Source organism: Pituophis catenifer, unplaced genomic scaffold (assembly GCF_029215685.1).
Source record: "Pituophis catenifer annectens isolate HBS135680 unplaced genomic scaffold, rPitCat1.0.hap2 SCAF_1, whole genome shotgun sequence".
NCBI lineage: Eukaryota > Metazoa > Chordata > Lepidosauria > Squamata > Colubridae > Pituophis > Pituophis catenifer.
Genome location: NW_027256881.1, coordinates 125,587,746 through 125,605,482, shown reverse-complemented (window position 1 = coordinate 125,605,482; position 17,737 = coordinate 125,587,746). Strand labels below are relative to the sequence as shown.

The following is a 17,737-nucleotide window of genomic DNA, read 5'->3' as shown; positions in this document are numbered from 1 at the left end:
AACCCATAAAACCTATTCAGGACAGGCCGGCTTGCTGAAATAAAAACGTCTTCAGGGCCTTACGGAAAGTGTGGAGATCCGGAATCAGCTGTATTCCGGGAGGTAGCTCGTTCCAGAGGGCGGGTTAGGTCATTAGTTGTGTGTATGCTTGTTCTAAATTCAGTCTAGCTTCAATCATCTTGAAGCACTGAGTAAAAAACTGCCACAGATCTTGAAGAATTGCTAACTTAGAATAAATAGACAATGCTAATAATGAATAAAGCAATGATCTGAATTACTGAAGGACCTTCAATAAATATAACTTGCTGCCAATTGAGAAGTTATAATAGAATTGATGTTAATTACAAATATGTTTTAAATATAGCACTTAAATTCCTAATCTTCCAAGAAAATACTAGGCTATTGTAGGCATAGTTAAAAAGATGAATTTCCATAATATTTTTATTAACGTTCTTAAATTGCATTACAGTGATCCAGAAATTAGCTTAACTTTCCATTTGTTTGATTGATGAGAGCTCCCATACTAGTTACACACTGTAGTCAGTGATTTTTTTGTGTGCATCACATACCCTATTGATAAAGACATAATACCTAAACCAAGGTTAACAAACGAAAAACCTTCAGTTTAGAATTACCATAAATACTGTTTAGAATTATGATTTGAACTATTATGCTTAAAATCCTGAGACTCATATTTTTGTGGCATATGAGCTTTCATCTTAACTAGTAAAGTATATCAAATTTCTTGTGTAGTATTGCCATATACTGTTTGCATCTGTAAGATCACTAGATGTCACTAAAATCCCATTGCTAGTGTCTTCGAATGTTTTTTTTGCAATGTCATGTTTTCATAGCTTTACAGGTAGCCCTTGCTTGCAAATGGCAATTGGGACTATAAACTCTGTTACTAAGCCACATGGTTATAAGGCGTAGACACATGACTGCAGTCCCAGTTGCCATTATTAGGTGAATCCCACATGGTCACAGCGTCTTTGTGGTTGCGAGGTCACTATTTCCTGCTGGCTCCTGCTATTTGATTTTGTTTATCAAATCTAGAAGTGAAAATTGCAAATGGCAATCAATCACAGGATGGTCCCCATTGTGTTCATAAATTGAGGATTAACTATATTTTCCTGTGAAAGAAATAAGTCTGTATTTAGAAGTACACCAGATCAAGAAATAACATATCAAAAGATGGGAAAGAATATTATGACAGTAGACAAGACTTTGAATTTGCATTCTGAGCCCTTTTTTATTTTTTTACTTAGTGGTTTGTATCTCTTCTTGATATGACAGAGTAACATTTGTACATTTCTTTCTTTTACTCTGATTTCCTGTTTCCAGGAAATCCTGTTTCCTGATTTCCTGCTTCCTCTTTGCTGCTTCTCTTAAGTAGACAAAATGAAGTGTTGCAATATTCATTAGAGTTGAGCAGCTTGTGGCAAATATTACAAACTAACAATTATTAATTTAAAATAAAATGAGAAATATTGTTAAAAAAATATCTTTATAAATACCACTGAATAGTGTTATTTTGGTAAGTAACCTAAATTATGTGTAATAAATGTTGTAAAATGTGTTTGTATTTGTAAACAGTATAAAGTACTGTAATTCTCTCTCCCTACTCCCCCCTCTCTCTCTGTCTCACACACACACACACACACACACACACACACACACACACACCAGCAGATTGAAGAGAGAGATTGGAGAGGAAAAGATTTCAAGAGAATAAACTGTTTCCTCTTCTACACATTGGAAGCAATGTGATCAGGCCAAAAGCAAAAAAGGGCCAGGCAAAGGACAGAAACTGCTTGCTTTTTTTCTCACTTCTTCCCCCCTCCCTTCCTCTCCCCATAAATACAGAGATTGGAGAGAAAGAGATTTCAAGAGAATACTTTAAACTGTGTAGCTCCCAGCTGCCAGGACGATTGCATGTTTTCGATGTGTAGAAGAGGAAACAGTTTACTTTCTTGCAATCACAGTGAGAAAACACATTTAATTAATAAATAAAATCCCTTACTTTGCAATATCTCTACTATTTAGGGGGAGAAAAAAACATAGGTCAGGCACAGGACTATGCATAGTGACTGTAATGGTGTTCATGTGACTGAGAGACACTAAAGGTTGTAAATGCTCCATAAAGTTATTTTTCAGCACTGTCATAACTTCAAACAGTCATTGAATGAATAGTCAGTAAGTGAGGAGTTGTATTGTTTCAGATTTCTGGAATTGAGACATACAGAAATACTGTTCTGCATTAACAGTAAAAATCAATACTTCAGCAAATATTCAGATGCTATTTATATCCAGATGTGTTCTATAAAATTATTTTTAAGTGTCACTTTATGTTTTGAAGTTTTACACTTATATACTATATAGTCTGACTAGATGTCCTATAAGTCACCCATACATTACGTTAAGTGCTATAAGCAGGCTATGGATCCTTGGGAAAGATTATGGAAAGCAAAAAAACAAACAAATCATCTCTTTGGCAGTTATTTTGTCTTGTTCTCTGTTACTGACTATAATGTTCAGATTTCAAATTTGTCGTGGCTGATTTGATTAGATCAAGCATGACAGAGGATTGGAACTTCTTGGCATGCTTATAAATATGAATTTACAGTTATGCCTGGCAGCAAGTGGTTGCTGTAGGCAACTGGGTGATTTTATGTTTTTGAGTTTTTAGAATTGAGGTACTGAGCCAGAAAATTGTCAACTCAAGGAATGGTTTGTCCTATGTTATCTACAACTGAAATTTTGATACATTCATGGGTGGGATCATAGAGAAGCAAAGGCCTTCATTTCTCACAATGTAAAGCAGAGTCACTGACCTGATTGACATTTTAAGTCCTGCTATAAAGGCTTGGTCTTAGGCTCCGTCTGCCAGCAAAACTGAGGAATGTAACCTCTGCCTTTACATATATTTTTTTTCTATCTAATGTGTAGCCTGCTAGCTCTTTTACAATCGTGTGCTCTATCTTCACCCATCTCAATATGAATATAATATGGCATTTGTAATGTGACTTTTACAAGCAAACAAGTGGTTTATTTGTTGACCTGGATTTTCTGGGCAAGCTTTGCTTCTCTGGGATCTTGGCAAGATAAAAATAAGGTAAAGATAAATACACATGGTATGAAATTGAGCATGATTTGTTAGAAATATTAAAGGTTTCAATCACTTAGAACCATTAATAATAATAGTAAATCTGTCTAATACAAAACCAAATGTGTATTCTTGATACTTTCTCAGATGCCGAGAAGTTGGAATACATATTGACGAGTCATTATATCCTGCAATAAATACTAATGAAGGGTTACCTCCGTTTATTAAAAAGGTCTGTATATGCATAGTGACTTTCTATTATTTTAAATGCAGTCTTTAATTTTATTTCACATTGCTCTTAATTAAAAGCCTTCTGTGACTGAAAGATTAAAACTGGCTAAGTATTATCTCAGATCCCAATGTATTGATCTAAGACATAAAGTTCAAAAAAGACTAAAATAATTTGTTGTTTTAACCTGAGATGATTTTCTAGTAAAAATTTAATTTGATAAAATCTGTAAGGAGCTATTGGTTGCCATAATCCCACTCAACCTTTGTTTTAGCACCAGATTTTCTTTTGAAAATGTATTGCATCATGTGGAGATATTTCAATACAAATACTATAGTGATGTGTGAAAAGTATTTTTATTTTTGTAGAATTGGTGCAGTAAGTATAAGTCTAGTATTTCATATAAAAGTATTATTTCAAAGCTTACAAATGAATGTAATGACTCTTTATTTTGTAGCACAAATGCATGCAGCCCAAAGATTTATTTGAGAAAACTCCAGAAAAAGATCGTAGATTACAAAAAAAAATGGAAACTATGGTTAAAGAATTAGAAATGCAAAGAGCAGCAACAGGCAAGTATTTACACTGTTAAATCTCTTAGCCTTTGCACTGAAAAATATTGTCATCATATGGTGACACTCAGTTCGGCAGTTCCGCCGAGTCGGTAGGGTGAAGATAGGACGTCACCGAACCAATTTTGTTACCCCCCCCCGCCTCCCCTGCATTATTCTTACCTTTTATTTGGCCACACCCCCAATCTATTGCTGCCTCCTGAGTCCCAGCTGATCGGCTAGAGGGGAAAAAACTGTTTAAACTCTTGCCTTGGGGCTTCAAAGGGCCGCCCTACAGCTGATCAGTGTTAAAAGAAAACAAATGAGTAGACTGGTGCCTGCAAAAATAAATGAGTAGACCGGTGCCTGCAAAAATAAATGAGTAGACCGGTGCCTACAAAAATAAATGGGTAGACCAATGCCTGCAAAAATAAATGAATAGACCGGTGCCTGCAAAAATAAATGGGTAGACCAGTGCCTGCAAAAACAAATGGGTAGACCGGTACAGCTCTGCAAGCAGTTAAAAGCCTGGTAGACCAGTACCTATGCTAAATCCTAAAGAATTGTCACATGACCATCAAGCCACGCCCATAAAATAAGCCACGCCCACAGAACCTGTAGTAAAACATTTTAGAACCCACCCCTGGTGACACTTGAGCATAATTTGTATAGTAGCTAATGTTAAAATATGGACGATGGCTGTAAAATACATAGAGAAATATAAAACATGGAAACGAGGTATTCTTGAGCCTTCTTTCTTACCTCCAGCTACTGAAATATTTTACGGGAGGGAGGAGAAAGATTGACACAAAGAAAGCATACTTCATCTTTTCTTTTCTCACCAGTTCCCAAGTCTCTCTTCTCATCATTGTAATCCTTGGTTTACAACTGCAGTTGGGACTGGATTATGGTTGTAAATTGAGGCACCCACATGATTGCCTGATTTTACAACATTATTTGCAGCAAATCACTGTGATCATTATGCAAATTTACAGTCATTGATGCTGCGGGTTGTAAATGCAAATTCATTCTTCTAAATAGGCATTGTTTGCCAGAAGCAAAAACTGGCAAAAACTGTCGCAAATTATGGTTGCATTACCATGGGACACTGCAACCAATAGTAAAGATGAGCTAGTTATCACATGTCTGCAAGGGGATGGCATAACATTTTATGACAACGAGAAGTACTTTACAGGCCTGTCGTAATTTAAAATGGTTTTTAAGTGACCAGTCATAAGTCAAGAACTGCCTGTATCTTGCCTTGAGCCTAAAGGAGAGATCAAGGATCAGACAACGTGCTGACTCTTTTCCATATTCCTTTGGGGAAGAAGTTGTTCAGTTGTACTTAGATACAGTAACAACATTAATTTTTTATACTTTTTGCAGACAGAAGAAAGGTTATATATAACTATCTAGAACATTAGCTTTGAATGGAAAAAGTGATGTTTAATACAATCTCCAAATTTGCCCTGCAAATTTAAGAGCCCACAATTTAGCTCTAAACCTTTTCATAACATGGATTGCTGTGCGATATTGCCAATCAAATAACGTATTTGAAATTTTTTTTTTTGTTTCTTAATTTTTTTAAGTGTTATGCTAATCTGGAAGCAATCTATATATAAAGTAAGTTTCCATTCTGCAGATTCTGTGAATCATATTAATATTCCCTCTGATTCCAAATATTGGGCAACTGATGCCAATAATAAATATAGTACACGGTTACTATGAAAAATAAAAAAGAAGACTGTGTTTGCAGAAGTACTAACCAGTTTTTTTAATAAAACTAGAACAATATTTTTGAAAAAATAAGAGCATCTGGTTGAACATGCCTTTGTGATAGACTGTTGAACTACAATAAATTAGGAATTTATAAGGGTCCATTTCAGGGAAAAGAATAGATTATTCTATCTAGTTGGTTAGAATTAACCAAAAGTTTTATTATTGGAAGATCCTTGTATGTTGCAGCATTTTAATGTAGATCTCTTTTTTACATTTTTAAACTTTTACTTTTTTAAACTTTCAGAATGTTACAATAATGTCCAAGCTCCAAATGTTACCCTTTCAAAATATTGTATATATTCTTTCTTCTTAAATGTAAAATTCTATTGATGATTTGCCATTTTTTAGAAACAGACATACCAGTTTTATTGTTTGAAGAAGATGGTTCACTTGTGTACAGCCCAGCAAGTAAAATAAAGTATCAGTGCAGTGTAATGGAGAGAAGAATAAAGGACATGAAGGAGAAAAGAGAAAATGTTTCCCCTACTGGTATGATGATAAATGTTGCTTTTCATTTGTAGGATGCAGAATTACATTTTCTTTCTTTTTTAAAAATATTTTTTATTAAACAGTTTTTTTAAAAAAACAAACAAAAACAGATATTTACATCATCTTTTCAACATCTTCGCATCAGTAATCCATATTTATACATTTTCTCTTTCTTATCTTAATATATCTTTTATACATATATTTCTAGTATATGATATATATACCATTATAATATATTCTATTTCTATTAGAAATAAAACTATTGAAAAGCTTTTATATAAAATTGTAGTGGGGGAATGCTGGAATTCTATAAATTTTAGACAGTTAAATGGGAAGATACTGATACTTTGAAGAATGGAATTTAAAGGAATATTATAAATGTATTCACGCAGACATTACTGTATGAAAAAAGTCATAAGTGCTGCAAAAGCATTAGAAAATGGTAACACTAGAAGAAAATAGGAAAATAGAGAAGTATTAAAATAGGGATGTGGTTTGTTCATGGAGTAATTGTATTTTTTAAAAAAAGAATAGAAAGGCTAAATTCGGTATCTTGACAATTAGAAGAATGTTATTGCTTTTTTATATCAGAGTTATCATGTATGTTTACTATAAATGGGGGAGGTGTCTGCACTTTTCATCTGTGAAAATGTCTTCAAAGGAAATGTATATTGTTTTACATTAAAATATATTCATATTGTTAATCTTAAAATTTTTGGAATAGGTTTGAAAATAAATGCTTTATTTCTGAGAAATATTTTTTATTTATTTCTGTGATAACTTGAACAATACAATCTTTGGGATGGAAAAGCTTTTTTCAAGATTTTGGACATATTTGAATTTATTGGCCTGAAATCGGAATTTATCAAACTAACAAATGAATAAATATTTAAAAAACTCTTGACAACTTTGATTAGAGGAGACGTATCATTCAGATGACATATTAAGCTAAAGACTTACTGTTTCATTTGTGTGGTAGTTTTCTAGCTATAGCACGCTGAGTTCTTAACATGGCTTATTATGATGGCTTAATGCAATCCTCAGAATTTGTAGATTTTTAATACCAAGGCATCCAAAATATTAAAAGCACTGTAATGAAATGTTGTAAGAACATACATCTATTGAATATGCAACTACATATTAATATTGGCCTTAAATGTCTTTAGGAAATGCTTACTCAACATAAATCTAATAACTCACATTTTAGCTTCACAGTTATCTCAGATGTCTGACACTGATCCTGCTGTTGTGTCTACAATCTCAACTTCAGCATTGACTTCAGGTAAAAAAAAAAAAAAACCTTTGGAAATAAAATGTAAATGTTCTCATTCAAAAATATCCAGCAGTTATGTGTAATTGATAATACTGTAAATAAATATTTTGAATGACCCTGTAGTGCTCTCTTAACAGATAAGGAATTATGGGATATTTTATTGAACAAAGATGCTGCGTAATCAGTGTTAGTTTTCCTAGTATGTTTTATTGTTTTGATATTGCTAGTATTGTTATTAAAAAGAGCACTACTAATACAGTAATTATTAGAATATGGACATGTATTTTTAGCTCTGTGTTTGAACTCTTGGGATCACGTACTTTTTATTGCTGATCTAGAATTGATGTCTTGGCAATCACTTCTTGACTTAAATCTTGATATCATTTAGACATATAGGACAGAACACTCTCCCTATTTCTCTTCATGGTGCGGAATGATCACATTCACATTCTTCAGTTAACTAAAGCTTCCTGTTTTATCCAAACATGGAAACTGATTGCCCAGTTTGGAGGAACACCAAAAAAAGATGGACGACATTGACGGCAGGATTAGACAAAAGAAAGCAGTTCTCATGAACTGTCAAGGAGATTTATTTGATATGTGTCTTATTTCTGCCCAATGAGTTTTGGAACTATGTTTCTTCCCTAGGGCAATCTGCAAATATATAAAAACATTTAAATATGCTATTTACAAACATTTACATATATTTTAAAACAGAATGATTTTAAAATATCGAAATACCAAGGAAAACATCCAAATTTAATGAAAGAATCTACAGTAGTATGATAACTAAGCTAATATTCTTTTCTATACATATGCATAGTTTAGTGATTGGCAAATAATTATTTGGCTTTTCAGGTTCCTTCTCTTCTGTCTTCAAGGTTGAAGGAAGGAAAATTGAAGTTTCTGTTCTGAAGTCACCACTATTTGTATGCATGAACCTAAACAAATTACTTATGGTATATGCATAAGCCAGTTTCAAAGCCCTTAATAATTCTTTGTCTCATTAACGTATTGTTAACATTATGTAATCAGAGGCAATCAGAACCCAAGACTACTTGAAACTGGAAGTTTACTCTGATTCAGATAACAAAATTTAGTATTAGTAAATTTAGTATGGGGTCATGTAAACAAGAAAACAATTGGTGGAACTGTCCCATTTTTTATTTATAATTTTTTGTGGTTCTATTTTTATTCAAAAAAAATTTAAATACAAAACTTACCTCCAAATTAAAAAGAAACAAATAAACACAAAGGAAGGCATTTAAAAAGTATATTAAAAGCTTAACATATACACATATTATCCCCTCTAATTGAATACTGATTAATGTATTACATTAGTTTTCCACCTCTTGTGAAACAGATCAATTTTTAAAAAACTGCTATATCTATTTGCAGTTTATTAATCTGTCATCTATATTCTAAATAGAATATAGTTAACAAGAACAATAATAATAGAAAAAGGCAAGATTAATCTTTCAAAACCTTCTGTTAACAAACTTATTGTAATCAACTTCTAGAAAATTTACCACGGCATCTTATCTATACCAAATCATCAGAAGAATTAACAGTAATTTGTCCTGGATCAAATATCCTCGTTTGTTCTTAATACCATCTCTTAAAAATTGTTGTTAGGTTAAATGTAATCCAATCTGCAAAATTAGTCGATCTTCCCAAAAAAGTCCAGATGAAATTTTTTCCAATGAAATGTGTCCCCAACCTCCTCCTCCTTAGGGAAAACCAATTTATCACTTCTCCACTCAGTCAATTTTCTGCTGTTGTAAAAGAATGCAGGCTTGAACTTCAGGGAGGCATCTGCAATCGACTCAATTAGTTCTAAGTCTGTAAAGTCCATATTTCTTTCCACCATATCTGCTGTTTTCAGATCACATTCCTTTTGTGAATCTAATTTATCTAGGGCTACATTCATCTGAATATTTTCCACAGCCATTGTCATTTCATCAAACTTTTTTAAAAAAAATTCAGATAGGGATTTGCCCAGAGGAAGATGAATGACTGGTGACTTTCCAACGGCTCCCATAGGAAACTGGAATCTTTTTTATTTATTTATTTATTATTTCAATTTGTATACCGCCCTACTCCCGAAGGACTCAGGGCGGTGAACAGCCATAGAATAAAACATATAAATACAAAATTTAAAATAAAGTAAAACAAATTAAATAATTTGGCTGAAAATTTAAAACCCCAATAATTTAAAACCAAATTTAAAATTTCCATTTAAAAAAGGGAAAAACTTAGGTCAGGCCAGCTTGATGAAATAAGAACATCTTGAGCACGCGACGGAAGGTACGCAGATCCGGGATCCTCCGTATCTCCGGGGGGAGCTCGTTCCAGATAGTAGGTGCAGATAGTAAAGATTCCAGATAGTAAAGATTCCCTTTCCCAGGTGGGTCCACAACCATCCAAAAGCCATCTTGGGTTATTCCTAAATGCTCCCATTCGAATCCAGGAAGCAGCATTGCAAAAGAACCAGCTTTGATAGCAAAATCAATAAATCATTGGCCGGAAAAAGAAAAGTTCCTACCATTCAGCAGCCATCTTGGGGAGGAGTCCCAGCTATCCCATTTTTTCAAAAATTACATAAATGATAGTAATGTTACATAAATGATTAAATTCATTATGCCTCAACTCCTTTGGTATCATCCCTTGTCATTATCCCTTGTCTTTAAATAAATATATTTGATTTTCAAACAAAAATAATTCAGGACTAATTAGGCTTATTTCAAACAAAAATACGTTGCTACAGTTACATAGAAATATTTTATTTTTTATAGAAAAACAATGAATGTCAATAATGTAACATTCACCCACTAATGCTCCACAGAAGTGGTGGACATTGAGTCCCTTAATTTCTACTTGAAGAGTAGCCAAAGTATTATGAAAGAACAAATCAAATGTGGCAATCTTATTTTTACTGACAGAACAAAATATTTGGAAAGGGCATTTCACAAAGTATGCGAACCCCTCTTCAAACCAGTGAAGCAATTGTATCTTTGGAAGCTTGTAAAGGTATTTCAGGGGATATTCTGTTCCCAATTACCTGTATATGTATGCATAGCCACTTTCCTTCTCTGCTGGTAGTCCATTTCAAATGTTTTATCTTACTCTAGTTTTTTTTTATATTCACTTTTTTAAGAAATAAGATGTGCTTTTCAATAATAAACATTTTCTGATTATAGAACTTGAGAATAATCATCTTTTGAATTCAAGTTTTGCCAATTTGGTTGGAAGTCCTGAAACCAAGAATCTTGGAAAGAAATCAAGCAACTGTTTAGCTAATACTGAAAATGTGATGGATGTTTCCAGAGCTGAATTATATACCTCTTCTGATTCCCCAAGTGACTCTCAACACACAGGCCTAAAGCGATTGAGTGGTAAAGATTTACATAAAAATTCAATCCTACCTAATGACAAAGGATGTGATTTCCTTGTCAAAAAGTCATTAATTGATATGCCTTCTACTCCAGAATGCAAAGATGGTATTGATTGGTTTTTAGCCATTGCTGATAATCCCCTTCCTCAGGTGAAAAATGTGGACCATACCGTTTCTGTCGAAAATCTGGTCCATCGTGAAGTTATTGAAAATATCAACAACAGTAGTTCTGAGAATGACTTTTCTTCAATTAATCTAATTGATACTCCAGTAACGACTAAAGATTCTTCTCTTTGCAAACAACGAAAATATAGAAGGAAATCAAGCCTTAGACTGAAGGCTTCTATATCACATGATAAAGAACCTCAGAATGATTTCTTACTTGCATTGATTACTCCAATTAAGTCTGCTAAAGATCAAGATTTTTCTTTTGAAGATTGTTTTTCATCTTCTAACTTTACTAAAAATAAAATAAGAGCCAGCCTTCTTCCATGTCAGCAAAAGTTACAGAATGACAAGGAAATTAAGTATAATTCTCCCAGAAGCAAATTAGAAGGTATATTGCAAAATAGTCCAGTAAGTACAAGTTACAACAGAAAGAGGAAAAGAGTGACTGAGATTACTGAGGATACAGTTAGTGAGCCCACGCTATCTACACTTCTTCAAAGGAGAAAAACCGGTGTAAATTGTACATCAAACACTGAAAATGGAAACATAGTAGAAACATCAGACTGTTTTTTAAATTCCAACATTCGGGAACCAATCACAACCAGTTCTACAACTGGTAAGTTGTTACTGAAAGATAATCGTCCAGCAAAATAATACCGAGAACTATTTTAAATGTCTGAAAACTTTCATTCTAAAATATAATTGAGCACAGAGGTATTTTTAGAATCTCATTTGGAAAAGGAAAATACTCTATGATAAAAATATTTCAAGAAATATTAGATGTATAAAATATTTTTCTAAATATTTTTTAAAAAAACAAAAATACAGTTTAAATATACCGAAGGAGAAAGTAGTGAAAAATTGTTATATGTGTCTGATGATAGAATATTATTGAATACTTAGTATTCCATCCATATAATTTCATGTTGTTTCCCTGTGTAGCCACAATTTATACCAGTGTTAATAAGAATTTTGAAGTACCTGTTTAAAATGCAGTATAACAAAATTATTTTACTGCAGCCAGGAAGTTATTAACTGGAAATTCCAAAAAAATTATACAGTTTGAAAATTTGTAGCTCTAAAGGAAGGACAATTCATACAAAGTTTTATGGACATTTTGCTGAACAAATGAAACTTAGAAATTCTAACTTTAAATTCTTAAAATCTTATCTAAGAATCTCAAAAATGAGTACACTGAAAATTTGTGAACATTGTTATTTTATTCCTGAAAATCACTGAAACAAAGGTAATATAGACTTAATATATCTCTAGTCTTAATGAGCTTTTCATTACTGGAAAGCATACCTGATGATGTGATTTTTTACAATAGTAATGCTGCTGTCTAGAAAATATATTTTGTGTCTTAAAATAAGCATTAAAAAGGTTCATTCTATAAAATATACTTATAAAGTGCTAGAAAAAGGTAATTATGTATAAGAATTACATGTTTAATGTCTAAATATGTTTAACAGATGTTAAATGAATTATGAGAATAACTCATGTTTGGCTTCCTAAATATAACTGAATGTCCTTTTGCTGATGCATCTGAAATAATGATCTGTGAATACAGTGCCTTAATTTCAAGAAAGATGTGAATGTATAGATATATAAATCACAAACCAAGGGGAAGTCTTATTTGATGTTCAGAAAGTGAAATAACATTTTAAATACTTTTCAATAAAATATATGAAGGGTCTGTCTACTGAAAAGAATTATTGTATTCTTTTGATTCAGTTTAAAAATATAATTACATATTGAATGATCTTGGTTCTCTGCAGGAATTAACTGGTAAAGTAGGTTCTCTGTTATAAAATGATAGCTTTATTCTGTAGCATTCTCAGCTTTTTGAGAATTCATTTCATATACAACCTTTGTCTAAGATGTGAAGCTTTTAATAGTTAGATTTGCGACATCAGCTTTCAGGTGGATTTTTGGAGTCTGGTGAAAAGTCTTGCTGTCATACATATCTATTTGGTGATATTCCTTTAAAAGAGAAAGCTCTTCACTGTGCTTATGTACTTGATTGCTCAGCATTCCACGGGCTGTAAAATTTAGTGTACTGTAATGTGTTTCCACATAACTAAGACAAGGACTACAGCAGTTGGTAATGTTATAATCTAATTCTGTGCATGTATATTCAAACTAAATTAAACTCAGGATTTTGACATAGATCAGTTAATAAATACAGATTGGATTATATGAGTCTTCAGTTAGCTAGGTTCTATTTCATCTAAAATCAAGGGTTAGTCAGAATTCAAATCTGATTTACATGTGGAAATTAAAACTTGGTTGTTTCATATATTAATGGCAATCTATTGTTATAAGGTACATTGACTGTAACCTTTAGTTATGAAAATAATACACGTATTCTGGTCGGTTTAGGAACCAATAATCATCCAGGATTGTAGTGTTTATTTTAGATGCATTTTCTTAGTTTAATGTAATAAACACTAATCTCAGGCTTTCCTCACATATCATTCTAGAAGAATTGTAGACACGTAACTTTTTATATTGGACTGAATACACAGAAGCAGGAGTGGCAGAAGACCTCCATTCTGTATATGTAATACGTGATATAATATACACATTATGACTGCATTGAATCTCTTTCATATGAAAGATAGAATACTGCTGCTCATGTTTCAAACAAAATTAGGACAGCTCTCTCGCAAGCATAGTATCTATCCAGTTGTTAAAGCAGCCACATCCTTTTTTTAGGCTATATAGAAACCTAGGGTGTGTGTAGGGGAGAGAGATACTGTAGCTCTGTAATAAGTAGCAGAGAGGTGCTGTCTTGTGCAAATTGTAAAGCAATACTTCTGAACTATTTTTTGCATGGTTAATACATGTGTTAATATTCAGCCTTGCATAAAATATAAATTCTTTCCTTACCAGGAGCACCAATATTTTAACTCATTTATAAATTTCTTACAAATATTTTGTAAATATCTACTTGGATATAAAATGTGATTCATTTTCTATATAGTGTATTGCTATTTAGATATTTTGAATTAATAAAGGTATAGATGAGAAATGTGTTTATCTGAACTGTATGCATTATTGTAGTATGGAGTATGTACATGCTGTCTTTTCTACTGGCAAAACTAGGGCAATGGGTTACCGTGTTTCCCTGAAAATAAGACATGTCCGGATAATAAGCCCAATCGGGCTTTTCAGCACATGTAATAATATAAGCCACCCCCACAAAATAAGCCCCCCTCCCACCAACTACCTACACGCATGAGCAGCCGGTCCCGCCATTTCCTCTGGTTGCTTGCCGTGCAACCAAAATGAGTTGAGGCGAGGCCAGAGGGAGGGAGGGGGAGACATGCCCTACCCTCCCTGTTCTTTGCAGCGGCTGAGCGGCCCTACACGTCCCACCCCACCCCAATGGCAACAGCTGCTTCCCTTCCCCGCCGTCCCTTTATTAAGAGGGGTGGCAGGTGGGGCGGAGGAGAAGCGAGATGCGTGGAACGAGACGTGGCTCCCCTTGCTGTCTCTTCTTTCCCCCCCCCCTTTGCCGGGCATGACAGGGCTCCTGCCCTTGCTTAGCCACCCGCCCCCTTTAGGAATACAATTTGCGGGTGGCAAGTAAGGTGGGTAAGAAGTGGGACGTGCGTCTTACCTTTCAAGCTCCGTCACTTTTCTCGAAGTATCCAGGGAAACATACTATAAAAGAAAGCCTCGTGAGTTCGAGAAGTTTAATTGAACTCGCGAGAAGGCTTTCTTTTACAGCATGTTTCCCTGGACACAATGGCGAGGAACGTGACAGAGCTGGAAAGGTAAGACGTGTGTCCCACTTCTCGCCCGCCCTACCTGCCACCCCCAAATTGCATCCCTAAAGGGGGCAGGCGGCTAAGCAAGGGGCAGGAGCCCTGTCATGCCCGGTATGGGGGGGGGGAGAAGAGATTGCAAGGGGAGCCACGTCTTGCTCCATGCGTCTCGCTTGTCCCCCACCCCACCTGCCACCCCTCGATAAAGAGACGACAGGGAAGGGAAGCAGCTGTTGTCATTGGGGTGAGGTGGGACGTGTTGGGCCGCTCGGCCAGCGCAAAGAACAGGGAGGGGAGGCGATGGCTGCGACGGCACATCCAGTCCCACACTCGCCGTCTCCTACATCCCCAAAATAATAAAGACACCCCCCCCCCCCCGATAATAAGGCCAATCCCTTATTTTGGGGGTCAAAAGAAAATAAGACCCTATCTTATTTTCAGGGAAACAGGGTATATAATCATTGAAGCCAAAGTTTCAGTTCCAATTATGTTATAGATTTGTTTTACTGTACAGCTCTTGATATTTTAAAAAATGCATCATGCATTGGGAGAAGTACTGCTGTTTTTATGATACACCATTTTAATTACTCTACATGTAGAATTATTTGATGAGCATGTACTTTTTAGTCAATGTAATATCAAATTCAGTAAACTAGAACTGAATATGTACATCTGTACATGATTTGTGGGCCTGCTGGAATCTAGGTTTTTCATTTTTAATCTAATCATCTTTTTGAGTGGCAATAGTAAAACTAAATCACTTCATTTATTTGTCTTCATTACTGGTATCAGTTCACAAGGATATGTGAGAATTAAATGTCCTCATTAGCTATAGTTGCCATACCAGGGTTGATTGTAAGAGACTTAAGTGGCAAATTTTACAGTAATCAGCATTGGAGACATATTTTTCCATGTATTTTCATATTACAAACACCTAAGTCCCATAGAAGGATTAATAATTCATTTCCTTTTTGGCACAGTGTTCCCAGATGCAGCTTGGTACTTTATGAACAACTATGTTTTTATATGATTTCTTTATATAAGAAATTTCTTGTAAAGGTGAGGTATATCTCAGTGTTTGAAGCTTCCATATATTTGTATTAAAAGCCAGCATGCACTTGGAGTTTGGAAAAGCAATTCCAAAATAGGCTCTTAAAAGTTAATGCGGCCAAATCATGCCTAGAAAATGCCATACTACTGATACTGTTTTCATTGGCTGTGATCCCTTCATATATATCATTCTAATCTTAGAATATCCATGTACAACGTAAGCTTTTTTCCCCCTGAATTTTTTCTCTCTCCCATTTCCTTACAAACCTGAAAGGGTAGTTATAGAAATGTTTAATACAATTTGGGTAAAAAAAAAAAAGTTTTTCAGAGAATGGTATTCATAAGTATCAATAGTGTATTTATAATACTACAGATATGTTGATATAATATGTACAGTATAGCTAAAGTAGAGTGACTTTTCTTACTTCATGGTATTTTAGGACACCCACCTCCTTTTTTTGTGCCAAGATATCTTATATCAGAAAATTCGATGTTCACAGCAGTTTTTCCCATCCAGCCAAAGACTTCATTATATATTCCATAAAGCTCAGGCTACTGTCATGTTACATGTTGTAATAATTATGTTTTATCTGTTAGTTAGTGGAAATAAGATTGAATATGGCTTGAAGATAGTGAGCAATGTATGAATGCAGCTATAACTAAGGCTGAATTTAAGAGCAGACATCTTAGAATTCAAATTATTACAGAGACCTGATTGGGCCCAGAAGGGGGGGGTGCCCCTGGTTGAAATGTGCCCACCAGGTTTCCGGGCGTTTCATCAGCCGAGGGTCCAGGGTAGGGGCGGGGGGGGGTGGCAGTTATTATTAAAGAAAGTCTATGTCCAAGGGAAACCACTGTACCTCAGATAGCCGGATGTGAGTCCCTCCTTGTGAAGTGGGGTCGTGTGGTGCAGATGGGCCTGCTGATTACGTACTTGGCTCCCTGCTGCATGGCAGCGGCCCTGTCCGAGCTGCCTGACGTGATAGCCAGGGTGGCGGTTGATACCCCCAGGCTTATGGTTATGGGGGATTTCAACCTGCCATCTGTCAGTGAAACGTCTATGGCGGCTCGGGAGTTCTTGGCTTCCATGATGGCCTTGGACCTGACCCAAGTAGTTCAAGGCCCTACTCACATGGGGGAACACACTCTGGACTTGATTTTTGTCTCTGGTCAGCGGCAGAGTGATCTGGAAAGGGGGGATTTAGTCATCAAACCCTTGTCATGGTCTGATCACTAGACTTTCCAACTGCTACACCTCGCTGCAGGGAGACGGAACCGACCAGGTGGTTCCGTCCCAGGCGCCTGATGGACCTGGATAGGTTCCTGACGGAGCTTGGGCCATTCCCTGAGACTCTGGCTCACGGCACGACTGAAGAGCTGGTGGCCACCAGGGATAGGGCGGCTGCCGGAGTTTTGGATCGTGTCGTGCCTTTGCGGCCTCTGACCCGGTGCCGATCTCAATTGGCTCCCTGGTTCTCTGAGGAGCTGAGAGAGATGAAGTGCCGGAAAAGACGCCTGGAGAGTGATTGGAGGGCCAGTCGCTCCGAACCTGACCGAACACTGGTGTGGTCTCATATTAAGATCTACCTAGTGGCGATAAAAGCGGCGAAATTTAACTATTTTTCCGCTCTTACCGGGTCTGCAGAGAACCGCCCAGCAGCCCTGTTTAGGGTGACCCGCTCCCTCCTTCATCTGGGAGCGAGGGCAGACCCCTTGCAGGGCAGCGCTGACGATTTTGTGCAATTCCTGCATGACAAAGTCACTCAGATTCGGAAAGGTCTGGACTCTGATTGGGTAGATCCGGATGGAGTGATGGAGGGGAATCTTGAGAATGTTATCTGGGAGGGGTTTGACCCTGTGACTCCCGAGGACGTGGACAGGATTCTGGGGAGGCTTAGCGCTGCCACATGTTTGTTGGATCTGTG

At 35.6% G+C, this 17,737-nt stretch overlaps 1 protein-coding gene across 1 annotated transcript in view; it reads left to right on the top strand.

Annotated features, from left to right (window-relative positions):
- MCPH1 (microcephalin 1) overlaps positions 1 to 17,737 on the top strand; it is a 123,338-nt gene that overhangs the window by 3,890 nt on the left and 101,711 nt on the right. Inside the window, exons 4-8 of the mRNA XM_070954912.1 lie at positions 3,254 to 3,338; positions 3,793 to 3,907; positions 6,014 to 6,154; positions 7,362 to 7,436; positions 10,628 to 11,605. Of these exons, the coding sequence (XP_070811013.1) occupies positions 3,254 to 3,338; positions 3,793 to 3,907; positions 6,014 to 6,154; positions 7,362 to 7,436; positions 10,628 to 11,605 (1,394 nt within the window). The remainder of the gene's footprint in view (positions 1 to 3,253; positions 3,339 to 3,792; positions 3,908 to 6,013; positions 6,155 to 7,361; positions 7,437 to 10,627; positions 11,606 to 17,737) is intronic.